The sequence below is a fragment of the Macrosteles quadrilineatus genome, unplaced genomic scaffold, assembly GCF_028750875.1.
Source record: "Macrosteles quadrilineatus isolate MER2022 unplaced genomic scaffold, UCM_ALF_1.0 Scaffold_13__1_contigs__length_4303367, whole genome shotgun sequence".
NCBI classification, from domain to species: Eukaryota; Metazoa; Arthropoda; class Insecta; order Hemiptera; family Cicadellidae; genus Macrosteles; species Macrosteles quadrilineatus.
In genome coordinates, this window is record NW_026542606.1 from 3669457 (window position 1) to 3683840 (window position 14384).

Below are 14384 nucleotides of genomic sequence, written 5' to 3' on the forward strand. Positions count from 1 at the left end.
TTACTGTTCAAAGAAAGTCTTTCTAGTGTTTCATCTATAACAGAGGTATTACTTTGTAAAACTTCACTCTGACTTATCTTTATGTCTGAATAAACTATAATAAGAAACATAGTTTTGGCACAAATTTATGTTTTCGAACAACACAAAATACCTACAATTTAAATCATACTCACGAGGGCTTGGGTCTTCCCTCGCCAAAAACGTAAACAGTCCTTAATCTAATAACATACAACAAAGTTAAGTATAGAACTATCCTCATTTAAATTTTACTCAGCTATCAAAATGGATATTATTTTATTATTGTTTTTTCATGAATTTCACTCATTTATACATCCATTGAAATCAACGTACCTATTTCCCACAGGCAGAGTATTACACGTGTATATGAATGTATTATACATCTATTTACGTATTCATTTGACATATGAGTTTGTTATTTTGTTTACTACTCAAATTCTATTTAGCCAAGTGTATAATTGTAAATATTTTTATAATTTATATGTACTTGTAAAATTTACTTTAATATAAGAATTATTTGTTCACTTTTTCTTCACATTACTTGAAATCAGGAAGTTCAGCAGCATCCCCCAGATACAAATCACGTATTTTGCTCTCAATGTTGTTGAGATGTAGAGTATTAGTATATAAACAAATACCATTAACGTCAAAATACATTCACTATCACTCATAATTTCAATTGCACTATCGCTCGAATAGTTACTTATCAACTATTTTTAGTTGCAACGAATTTTGCAATTTCCATTGAATTCATCATTGTTTCAAAGAAGTTTTGTTTGTAAGTGTATTAAATAGCATGACCAACTAACTGGGTTATTATACAAAAGCATTACAGTTTACAACTCCACCCAAACACAAAGGCGAATATATTTGTTAATGTAACGAATTCATAAACCCATATCATTTTGAATACACTATTGCTTAACTGTTGTATTTATATTGAAGTACCGTTATAGTAATGTAAACAAACCAGTCTGTTAGCAAAATGAGTATTATCTCACGATACAAAACCAAATATCTTTCAATAGTGTAATCATCCTAGTTCGTGGCGTTATGATATTTGTAATATGCTATTCTTGTCGCAACTCCTGGTGTTGATAACATTTTTGTCTACTGGTTTTCCCATAGTACTTGATAGGGAACCAGAAATCGATCACAAGGTAATCATAATTTACCAACTTTAACGTCGATTATAGTTATATTGACAGGAAATGATTTTATATTGGCAAATTGGACCAAGTAATAAGAACTCTTGGGTAAAAATATTTCTTTTAACGTATATTGTCAAATATAATTATCAACAGGATTGAATACTACTGAAGGAAGATATTAAATAAATTCATAAAAGCTTCTGTTAAAGCTGTTAAAGCTGATAAAACTAAACTTGTATCTTCAATTTCCAACAGAGACTCAGTATTACCTGGATCAAACAAATAATAAAAAATCAGATAACAAACATATATATAACAACTTAAAAACATAAAATATCACGGTCAAATACGACTCTGGTTAGAGTTTTGCTTCAGTAAATATTTAATTAGAAGAACATAACAGTTTTAAAAGTATGTACCTGTAAAATGTAAACTCGTGTGTTTTATTGTGGGTTTACAAATTATAAACAGTATAACCATACCATATCTTGCACTATACATAAATGTCTGATTACAAATAACATGTTCTTTTGTTTACTTAGTTTCTATGCCTTATATTAATTTGTGTGTGGTGTAATTGGCTGTATGGATATGGAAATACTTTCAACAGTAAGTATATTTTTAATCTCAATGACTGTAAAAAATTAACCTCCAGCTTACTTAACAGAATTTGAAATTATGTGAACTGAAATATTTTTAACTGTCGTTTATAATTTTGCTTTTAAACGACACATCATAACTTGCTCGATTTATTTCTTCATTCCCTCTTCCATTGACTTTTACATTTCGAATTTAGGTTTTCCTTTTTTGCCTCCTTCTCCGTGGTGTTCTTGTATCATTTCCATTGTTCGTCGACTTTTCCGTGCCAATCTCTACATCTTTAGTACTATCCTTCCGCTTTACCGACACTTTATCAACATTCTCACAGTCCGTTTTCTTAGATCCTCCTCCCTTTCTTGTTCCAACCTCTTTGCCAGATTCGTGGGGTTTTACTGCTTCATTTATATTAGTTATCTCTTTATCATCAACATCCAGATGTTTATTTGTAGTCCCCATATTCTTTTCTATCTCATTATATTTGGGTTTTTCCTCCTCCCATCTTTCTGTATCTTTCGCCTTAGCCCTGTCGTCATCCTCAAAAAACTCTACCATCTTTGATATTTTATTTTTGGCGTCTCGTTCTTCCTTGGTCTTATCCCCAATATTCTTTACTATGTCATTGTATTTTGGTTTATCCTCATTCCACCTTTCTACCTCACTTTCCTCGGCCATGTTGTTATCCTCAAATAGCCCTGCCCCCTTTCCTATTTTTATATTATTTTTGGTTGTTCGTTCCTCTCTGGTACTATCTTCGTCTCTTGTCTTCTCCCTCCCTCTTTCAATTAGTATCTTCTTGGCCCGGTCGTTCTTTTTTATTGAACCTCCCTTTGTAGATTTTTTACTCTCTTTCATCCTACCTCCATACCTCATCATTATATCGTCTTCCTTAGCCTTTTCATCCTCTTTTGCTATAACCATTTCCAGGTCCTCGGTTGTCTTTTCCTCTCCTCTTTCTGCCTTGAAAGTCTCATCTTCCTTTATAACAATTTCAATTTTCACTTCCTCCTCCCCTGACATCTTATCATTTTCCTCAATATTCTCCTTGACTACAATCTTTTCTATCTGGGTGGTTTCCTCTTCGTTTATTTTCGTCATCACTTCCTCCTCAGACCCTTCCCACATTTCTCGTACACTTTCCCTGATTGATGTATCTCCCTTATTTGTTACTACCTCCTCCAGGTTAATCAGCGTCTCCATATTGCCGTACTTGCCCCTCACATCCTCCTCATCAATATTATCTTTCTTGCTCTTTACCATATCCATCAACATTTTCTCATACCTGGTTCCATCCTCCATTTTAATATCCTCCCTACTGGTCCCTTCCAAAGCACGTTTTACTACTTCCCCATTATCAATTTGAATACCTTTGCTCTCAACACTCCTTACTTCCTCCTGGTTAATCTTATACTGTTGGGTACTTTTTTTACCCTCGACTATATTGTCCCTGTTGATCTCCACCTCCTTACGCAAATTCATTGTCACGTTCCCATTGTCCATCTGAATCGCTTTGAGGATTTCCTCCTTCACCATCTCATCCATCTTCGTTTCTTTTTTTATGGCATTTTCATTATTTGTCTTCTCCTTATCCACATCATCATTATCAATTTCATTGTTCCTGTTACTTTCCCCAACATTCGTAACCACTTTCTCACAGTCAATCTGAATTTCGTTGATCGTACACTCATTTTTCATCTTCTCTTCGTTATTGTTTTTTTTCTCCTCGCTTGTTCCTTTAGTCGCACCAGTGTTATCTATATTTCGTACAGTGTCTCCTTCTCCCTTACGTTTTTTATTTTCTTTCTCCTTAAGCAGCATTACGTCATTGTGTATATCTTTCCCCTTGGTTCTTATTTCACTATTTACCATCTCTTCACCATGATATAAGTTTTCCCTCATCACCTCTTCCGGAACCCTCTGGTCCTCGAAATTTGCATCCCCTTCTTTCCTTGGCACCTTTACATCCTTGACCATATCATTCCCTATTTTTTTATTTATCATCTCCTGGCCCTGCGACTCCTCCATTTCCTTTCCCATTGACATCCTATTAGATGACTCATTTACCTTCTCACATTCCACTAACCTCAAAATCTTTTTTGTATCTGGTTTGGTCAACACCTGTTCCAATATGACTTCTTTTTCCAAGAAAATGTTTTTTCCCATCCCATCTTCCGGATCTCTCCCGTCCTCTGGGTTGTCTGGAACAGTCTTCCTGACAAGAAGTCTGGAGAACAGCCAGTTGCCTGCCAGTGACGTCACCAGAAGGAGCAAGATGGCGGTCAGCAGAATGATCATGTGACGTGTGAAGGGCGACAAGTCATCCACCAGGTCCACGACATAGCCTCCTGTGAGAGGTGGACAGGGTGAATAAATTGCAAAATATTAAAAAATTATCAAAATATTGTTTTATTAGAAAACTGTAGGTACATTCATCTTTTTTTATATTTACAGCAATTACATTTAAAATTACTTACAAAGGTTTTCATCTATAAGGCTTCATTTTGTCAGAGGTTTTATTTTTTTATACGTCAAAAAAAATTTAGGATAGTCACCCTGTTATTAGGGTAGTTCTCCTAATTATCCTATTTATAAGTGGATCCAATACTGATTATAGTATGAAATCATAGGAAGTAACGCGCAATCATAATTGAATACTATTGAAACTTTTTACATAACGTTACACGAATATAATCATTACAGTGCCTAGTGGCTGTTCTTTTTCAATAATGTGTTTATCATGCGATTGAAAAAATAATAAAGTCAAATTTGGTTCAGGCAGTGTTGGCAAAAAGTTTATTTTGTTCCCTTAACATTACGTTTGATACAAATATGAATTGATCTACTATGTGAATTAAAATCTCTAAAAATACCTTTTTAAGCAGAATTTGCACAATCTTTTATTTGGGAAATGTATAATTTACTACAAATGACAAATTCATTTGTTGTTACTAATCTTCAATGCAACAAATATTCTCAAAACATGATATAATCTGAAAACTACAGATTTATCAAGATATGCTAAGCCGTAAGATTGAGGGATAGAACTTTGATCAAAGCTTTCAAAGGGTTGCATTTTGGTCCCTAGCCACGGACGAGCTGATCGGGTTAAAGTGCTTTGGAGCTTCGGGCCTATATACGACATACGCACACCACGTGTAAATAACTCTCCACTTACAACTTTCCTACATTGGGGTCAAAGTAAATATGTCGTAAAACACGTAACCCTTTCCTGAAACTTATCTTTAACTTTTGATTAACTCAGAAAACATGGAGGAATGAAATATACTTTATGAATGTCAATTGAAGCTTTGGTTGAAGCTCAGTTGATACTTCAGCATTCGACCGATGAGGGGTGTTTTAATTGCGTCATGTTCCCAGGTTTAATTTCAAGAAACTGGGATTAACGTCATTCAGAAAACAAACCTCGGCCTTTTTAGGTTATAAAGCACTTAATTGCACACTACTAGAGTTAATTTTGAAATGATACAAGATATAATCTAAGCACTATGAACAATATACACAATATTATACACCTCAGTTTTGGTCTACTACAAAGCCAAAGTAGCCTATTATGCTATGTATGTTTATCTGGTAGGTACCAAGTTTGATTCAGAGTAAAATAGTAATTTTATTGGTTTTCTTATTCGGCTTTCATAGCAATTTCCAAAGTCAAAGGCAAAATATAATTCATGGAAACATAAATTCCTGGGTCTAAGTTTTCTGGGATATAAAGTCGATGTACACTTTAACTTACAGAATATCTCAACTAAACTGAAACCTTGTCATCATCTTTAAGCTGAATTTTAAAAAATCTATTTACAATAGTCGTAATTAAAATTATATTACAAGCCACTACTCCGTAGCATTACTGTAGATTGTTGATGTAGAGTAATTAGTTACCAAACGTCCTGTAGTTGAACTGTCTCGCGTACGCGCCGTCGCTGCAGTACATCATGTTCAGCTTCTGCACATCCTTGTCACTCAACGTCGTGCGTGGTTCTATCTTCACGTCCGGGTCCTGAAGAGAATTCTCTCATTAGATAAGATTGTATTTTACGAGGATGACTGGATGTGAATATTGAAAGGATGAAATGATAGCTTTGTTACTGACTATGAATGATGCTTTTAGCCAGGACTATTTATTAAAAGGGAATGGTCAAGTTCAGTAGGGTATAGTTTCGAATCATCAAACACCCAGTGAGTGACATTTCTCAGAATCGTACCGGCAATTCTCCCATCAGTAGTTAACACTGCTATTTAATTCTACCAAGTAAAATATCTATTTGGTTCGGTAGCAATAAAAAGTATCCTCGAAGCAGTAATGAGGGCAATGTTGTTACTGTGCTGTTATCACACATTACTATAAATAAACTACAGTATATACACATTGGGTTTGTACTTGACCACAACCTTTGCGGACAGAGTAGGTTTGCCGTTGCTGGAGGCGATGTAGGCACTGTAATGCATGACACTGTAGTAGTCGTAGCCTAGACCGAAGTCCGTATACTCGTCCCAGGTGTACTTGTCGAACCATTCTACGAAATCTGAAATGAACAAGTTAGGTAAGTCAATCACTGTGAAATAATCCGAACAGTTCTGCTTCACAAGTATTATATTCAAACCTTTAGCCAGGGACTTCTAAGAGGCCCCTGCCAATAAGGGAAGAAGGAGGGTCACACAATTATTGAAAATATTTAAAGCTATCCTTGTTTTTTGCTATGCACATGAAGAATTTTAACTTAGGCCACTTAAGTGGAGTTACAAAGGCACACATAACTCCTTGTGACACTAATAACTTGTGAAAAACCAATCGTTAGACGAGTAACTTTTGTTTCAGCTGCTTGGATCATATCAGTTGTAACAGATGATTACATATACTGTATTCTCGTGGTTGTGGTACAGCAGAGTTGTGATTACCACCAAAATGGTTGGTAAGGAACTATGTTTTATCCATGGTAAAATCAAAAATATCTCAGTCAAAACAATTTTATAGTCTCCTCTTGAATAACGCGATATTTTTATTTCCAAATCATAGTTTAGGCTAGAATGTAAAAAAGTTAAACTCAAGGAAATTATCCCTTCCTATCAGAGTTGATTGACCTTTGAGGTTACATGTTTATTTAGTGATTCAAGGTCGGGGTATGGATATTAATGATATACATTGTTTTCTATTTTTGACAGATTGTGTAATTAAGGACGCAGGTTTGGCAAGTACGTCCACGTCTGCGTCTATACCTGGGTCTATGTTCTCCCAGTGGATGTTGATGTAGTCGTCTCTGTCAGGAGAGCTGTGTTGATGCACCAGACCTAGAGCGTGGCAGATCTCGTGCAGGGCGTGGTGAAGATTGACACACCTGAGATACAGACGTGTACATTTAGTCCCATGTAAAAATGTCAAGTTAAATTTTGTGATATGATTATGCAATATCAAATTATTTCACTTTCATTATATAGGTCTACTATCATCTTTCTCTAACTAAATTACCTTTACACCGTGTATTCTTAATTCTGTATCTTCATTTGCCCTCTGACAATATCTTTTATGTCCCTATTTTTCTTGGGATACGCCACGGCTTTTCACAAAATACTTACATAATATTAACTAATGGACTTTATATATACATACATGTTTGATACTGAAGTAGATATCCCATACACTTTGACAAGCTGTATCCAATGTGAGTCCAAAGAACATGGTTCAGTGAGTCATTAACTGCGAATACTAAAAGCATACAGCCTTTAGTTTTTGTTACTGAGATAACTGAGGTGTAGGTTACAATATACAGTGTGGTAGAAAAGTCCCGGAACGGTTAAATATTTTAAAAAATAATGCAGATAGAGCTAAAATACTTGGTACAAAGTTACAGGGCATAAAACTCTATTTTAACACATACTAGCTGTTACCCACGGGCTTCAACCCGTTTGACTTCACAAGTACTAATAAAACTATGATAAGTTTAGCTGAAATAAACAAAGCAGAATGCAGCATTACAAATAATCACACCAGAAAGGTAATAAATTGAAAGAATAACATACACGTAAGAACAGCTGAGGTATTTTTAACATTAAGTATATGGAAAGTTCCCTTTGGATCAATGATGACCGTAAAGGGCAATTTATGAAAAAATGGATAATTTTGCGCAAGGTTTCTCGTCATGACGAACATTTTAAGTATATGGTTAATGGGGGGTGCGACTTGTAGTTTTCTTAAAAGTGCATGGGTACTTTTGGCTTTATATATAGATTCAGTGATCCAATAATTCTTCAGGGGGACGGCCCACAAGGAGTCGGAAGAAAATCTTAAATGGAAGCATAGGTCAATATGCACATCAAATTAAAGGTCTTTTTTAGTAGAATACAATGCCGCAAACTGCAATTCAAAAGGTTGATCCTGCGCAAAATGGCAGATGTTCAAAGATTTCTTGAATCCGCCATTTTGAATCTTTGAACGACTGCCATTTTTTACTCAGGCATTCTTTTGAGCTTGAATTTACGGCATCGTAATCTAAAAGTGAAGACCTTTAATTTTGTGTGCATATCGACCTATTCTTACGTTAACAATTTTCTTCCGATTCCTAGGCCCCCTGAGGAGAAAGCGTATAATAGCAATGTAAATTAAATGACTCTTTGAACAACTGTCATTTTGCGCAGGATCAACCTTTTGAAGTTCGGTTTGTGGCAATGTATTCTACTAAAAAAGACCTTTAATTTGATGCGCATATTGACCTATGCTTCGATTTAAGATTTTCTTCTGACTCCTTGTGGGACATCCCCCTGAAGAGTTATTGAATCACTGAATATGTGTTAAAATAGAGTTTTATGCCCTGTAACTTTGTACCAAGTATTTTAGCTCTATCTGCATTATTTATTTAAAATATTTAACCGTTCCGGGACTTTTCTACCACGCTGTATGTTTGTTTAAAACGTTTATTTACAACATTTGTTAACTATGACACCAGCACACTCTGTTGTGGCTTATGTCCACTGTAGTCCATTTTCATTCCAAAACCATGGTAAGTCTAGTATTATCCATAAACACTCTTAATCGTAGTCCCATGTAGTATTTTCCAGCCTCAAATAGTGCCCTCTCTACACTGTAGCCTACATCATACTCACCCTTCCCCTAAGCTGAGGGTCTGGTTGCCACTGATCCTCCCAAGATAGGACCAGCACTCACCATAGCCCAAGTCTCCCTTCAGCTCCACATAGGACGTGTGGTTCTCTTGTCGAGGTGGGAAGCGAATACACGTCTTATCCTCGATTATCCGCAAAGCTTTCTTCAGAATGTTCATATCTTTAAATCCTAGAATTAATATATTCCATAAATATTGATATAATGAATTTAATCGAAATTATTAGAGGCTTAAAAATGTTTGTTTTGTTAACTATTTTTGCCTTTGTAATTGTTTTTGTTTGGATTTACTAAGCATTTTCATTGTGCGACCATGTCAACCCACCAAACACTTCTTTTACTTTCCAAAAGAATTTGAATAGCTAAATATCACTGATACTCCTTTTAAAATTCCCATATGACTTGACACAACCCAAACATTTTCCTTGATCCTTCTGAGGTTAATACAAAAAAATTTGTTAAAATTTATGTTTCATGTAAAAGCTAAATGTTAAGAAATCCGAATTGTATCGTTATTGTATTCACTTCAATGCACACTAGTTTGTCATTGCATCATTTGTATTTGTAATTTCCATCTTGTTATCAGATGTAATAACCTGATCAAACTCTGTCATATGGCTTACGGTGATCACAGCGTGTGTACATGCTTACTCTGTAAGCCAGAGAGGATTTGCTACGTCCACTTGTCATATAGTCAATCCTTCAATCATTGAAGGTAATTCCTGTGACTCGCAACGATCCAAATAATCTACGCTTTAATAAGCACAATATTTTCGCTTAAATATTCACATATTAAGAATTACATTTATAATTATTTGTAATACGTTTTGTTAAGTAATTGTTCCCTTAAAATTATAGAGTTTTTAGAATTAATTAACTAGGTCAACCTATGTTTTGGTTTATACACAATTAATCTTCAAAATTTGCTGCGTTTTTTTTTATTTCTCTATCGAAACTGTGACCATCTTTTTAAGATTAGATATCATCTGTACATTGCTTGAGATGGCGTAGAGTTTTTTTTTATGTTATTTCATACTCAACAAAAGCCGAAGAAGTCCTAACTGAACGATGACTTTATGCTTTTATGTCTGTGCGTACGCATTAAGTACTGTTATTTGTCACTATTTCTTGGTAAGTACAAGTAGCATCGTTGATGAAAATGCAGTATGATGTGGCATTAAGCCACTTTTAAATATTTCTATAAGTAGTCCTCAATTTATCTCCAAGGCCTTTTCTCAAATGATTTTTACCTTTTTTATACTGAAGGCATTAAAAAAAGATTTTTGAATGTACAGTTTTGTAGTCTTTAATAATATATTTGTCTATTGTCAAATAAAACCTAAGTATAAGATAAGCAATTGTGGATAATAACCACAACAGATTTAAATTACCAATAAGACTGTTTGAAAATCTATTCAAAGTACCACAGCACTAAAGGTTGTTCTTTTCCATTGTTTCAATACAAAAAATAACGTAATAATATATTTAAAATCTAATCAATTCTAAATATAATATTAAATTTTTATAGGTTATTTTGTTCTAATTATCGGCGTTTTAATACTAATATCGATATTTTAATTAGAATTTTAATATTGTAAAAATGCCGATAATTAGAATAGATGGTTGTGTATATATATTGCTTTTTCAGGTTTATGTACAATGAAAACCATGTTGATAAATTCTCTTTAGTAAAATAATACATTTGATTGAAGGGTGTATATCTGGAGCCAACCATTTTGTTAGTAAATAATAAATCTAGCCACAGACAATTTGAAACATATTTTAATATAGAATACATCTATATAAAATCGTATCTGTAATAAGAATGTAATAATATAAACTCAAACACAATTTCCGAATAGTAATACTCTATTGCATACAATTTCAACAAGTATGAAACTAAACCAATCCGATTATTGACAAATGTGTATTTATACAGATTACAGCTACAATTTATTAATTTGTTTCACTTACCGAACCCAGGGCCGATGGACACAGGGACGACGGCCTCAGGCCAGTAGTCAACGCCTTGCTTGAGGACACATCGCTCCCCCCGGGACACCACCTGGTGACTCACCAAGTCTCCCTGGAACCTCCCTGACAGCTCCCACAGGTTGACGGGGCTCTCTGGGGTCCAGTGGTACACCTTGGGGGCTGCGGAAACAGGTTAATCCCATCAAAAAACTCGCCCATTGGGTCTGATGATGATTTGAGTGTCCAATCGAAAAAATTATCATTTATTACCATTTTAAGGTATGGATGATATTGTACGATATGAAAATAGAATAACATAGGAACCTAACTGTTTAGTTTGGTCATTGGCAAGTTACCACATCGTTAAATGGTTGAATTCTACCTTAGGACTACCCCAAAGATATCTTCCAAATACAAGATTCGTCAAACCATACCAACCGTGCAATCCATTAAGGAATTAATTTTTATAATAATCTACAAATTGTTATGGCTAAGGTTTTTTTTATTGGTTCCTGATAGGTAAAAGGGATTAAATTGACTATGACAACGTTGACGTACATATTAACGTAATAAATAGAGTGGACATCCAACCTATATGGACCAGCTGTAGCTTATACCCATCTACTACGGGCTTAAATAGATGCTAACGGTTGATTACATACGTGACGGCGGGGAGAGGTAGCACTCCGAGGGTTGTTCCACAGGGTTGAGGGGATGAACGGGCTTTGTGTAGACATTCGGCAGAATATAAACACTCAGCAACAGAAGCAGTAGCATGAATAAAGAGTTTCAGTTCATCAATGTCACCCTAAAAATACAAAATAAAACACATTAAAACACTAAAAACTAACTAATATTTTTTATGATTATAAAATATAGATAATTTGGTAGAGAATTCATGTACTACTAAAAATTCGACGTCATAACAAATTCACATTTACACTTATGACAATACCTAACCACTATTTACTGTAGGAAACCTTACCATTCCATTATGATAAATTATCATGGTGAATTTATTAAAAATTGAATAATACATTACTGAACCAAGAAAGTAGTTCCCACTAAATCTTTTCTAGGGGAAACTAATAGTTCATTGTCGTAGCTGTATGCTTGCTATCAAGAACAATGAAAATATCGTCTCTCAACCTTGAAAATATATTTATTACACCTCTTATCTATTGAGTAATACGATGGCGACCTTTATGAAAGAATCTATGGGAATTTTATTAAAGTTTACAAATCAAAATGATAAGCTTTGTTAGTGAACATTTTTAACTTCAATATTTCATATCTGATGTATATATTATGATTAGCTTAACACAGGGCTTAGGCATATGTTAGGTACTCAGATCTAAATACTTATTTTATAATGAGCGTTAGCTAGCTAGCTTTGAGATTTGTCAAACCAAGTATTTTTTTACTACATAATATTAAAACTATTTAGTCTTCTTTACTACGAAATACTCCTTTTGCGTGAAATCTAAAATGAGATCATTATTTTTGGTAGTTTGAACGAAATCACAATTTATGAATCCAAACCACGTCACAGTGTTTCCAAAGATCAGTAGGCATAAGCATCAGTAAGTCCCTAGATGAAAAATAAAGAAATATTTGAAATATCTCGATTTTTGTTGTAAAATGAGGTAGAATAAGGGCAAGCTACATGATTATGTAGGTCCTGATTAGGTTGCACCTCATTTTGGTTTGTTTGAACTAAAAGTCGTGATATTTTATAGGAAATTAAAAATGCTAAATAAAAGTGTTCTTCATATTTTTTCATGGCAGTTCATAGTTTTTTGTTGTTTTTTTTTCTAAGACGCTAGCCACGAGCCCGGCAATGTTTTTCACATTACTTCAGGCTAGGGGTTGCGGCATTATGCCTAATGTAATTTATAAAAACATTAATGGGCACCATTTTGAATTTTGAAGTGGACAAAATTAATTTTTGGTAACAAAGGTTTCTTTTACCTTGACATAAATAACAAGTTTCATAAAGATCTGTTCGAACAAACTAATTAAAAATTTAAATACTGTATATACGTGTAAAATACAAATTGGTGCATATATTATTAACTAACCCATTTTGTAAAAAGTTTAATTCATCATTTTCTCTTTATTTTGACCCATAGAACCATTTCCCGGATTTTGACTCTGTATTTGACAATAAGCATTTGAGCATGATTTTAAAACGCTTGTTCATGCATACTTCCAAGAATGAGGGATGTTTAATACATTGGAGTGATACATTAATGTGGTTCGACTATACATATCAGCTATCCGTAATACAACTGCTGGCACTGCTGGCAGGTATTGTAAATCCATGTTATTTGGTACTGCAATTTCGCCGCTGGTGTATTTGATTGTGATGTAATCAACTACAAGGCTGCAATATTTTATAAATATTAATAAACAAGCTTATAACGAATTCTTTTAATTTTTTTGGATCGGCATTCCTAATTTACAAATGTGAGTTGTTAAACAATTTGAATTCATAAGGACAGTCGCTAACATAAAAATCAAACAAAACGGGTGTCCTACGTACTGAGCGTTCAATCTTTAATAGTAAATGTAAAACACTAAGCTATAATTATTGCTGTAAAACCAGGAAGGACTCACAAAGTTCCAACGTAGGCATGAAGCAGCATTGGTTGGTTGACACTAGCACAGAGTACATAGCACACTGATACTGTTCAGAGACTCTGTTGACCTTATCATTGCTATAGTGATAACAGAGGTGTTCCAGTTTTTCATTTTACATAAAACGGTCATGACATCATGTGTAAGTTGGCATTTAGGTGACTTAGACAAGTTACTGTATTTAGATTTAGCGATTTTTTTTATTAAAGTAGCAACTACTGTCGTGGTATTTATGGTGAGTCCTAGATCCGGAACCGATGTGTTTGATCGTATCACGGCCCTTAGAAGCTAAATACATATTTTTACGTATTTTATGGACGCATACGTATGAAAAAAATATAAAAAATGCTTTCAATTAATGATGTTTATTGTTATACCCCATTCAAAGTTTTTACATTGTTATTGCTATCGATATATAAAATACTGCATCTTAAATTGTGGGGTTTCTCTACTATATTTGTATTAGGGTGAGCAAATATGATCCGATTTTGACGAAATTTAGTACAAACGTGTAAACTTACATTTATTCGAACGAGTTCGCGAACCAGCATAATCGGACTATAGGAACGAGGGTTTATGGGGTAAAAATTGATTTTTCCCATTTTTGACCCTAAAAACACAAAATTTCATAATATCTCTCCAAACCTATTGTAAAGCTTAAAACCTTAATAATTTTGTATATTGAAGCGTCGTTGTTGTATGCCCAACGGTTACGGAGATAATTTAAAAAAATATAATTTAAAATTCTAATGTTACTCTTATAGAGAATAAATAAACTGTTATAGTTTGCTTGTTTATGGATATACTTTAACCAAATTTGGAAATTTTGTTCATTTCATTCCTAAGCTATCAACATGCAATAAAAAACTCAA

The 14384-nt window shown here is 34.0% G+C and overlaps 1 protein-coding gene across 1 annotated transcript; it reads right to left on the bottom strand.

The window, feature by feature from the left end:
- Nucleotides 1–1275: 1275 nt before the first annotated feature.
- On the bottom strand, nt 1276–13554 carry LOC129004936 (uncharacterized). The gene is made up of 8 exons (XM_054433656.1): nt 13492–13554; nt 11535–11680; nt 10873–11052; nt 8883–9069; nt 7002–7120; nt 6177–6310; nt 5667–5784; nt 1276–4111 (listed from the first exon to the last, which is right to left on the bottom strand). The coding sequence occupies exons 2-8, from the start codon at nt 11647–11649 to the stop codon at nt 1962–1964; spliced, it is 3003 nt and encodes a 1000-aa protein (XP_054289631.1). The 5' UTR covers nt 11650–11680; nt 13492–13554; the 3' UTR covers nt 1276–1961.
- Nucleotides 13555–14384: the final 830 nt, after the last annotated feature.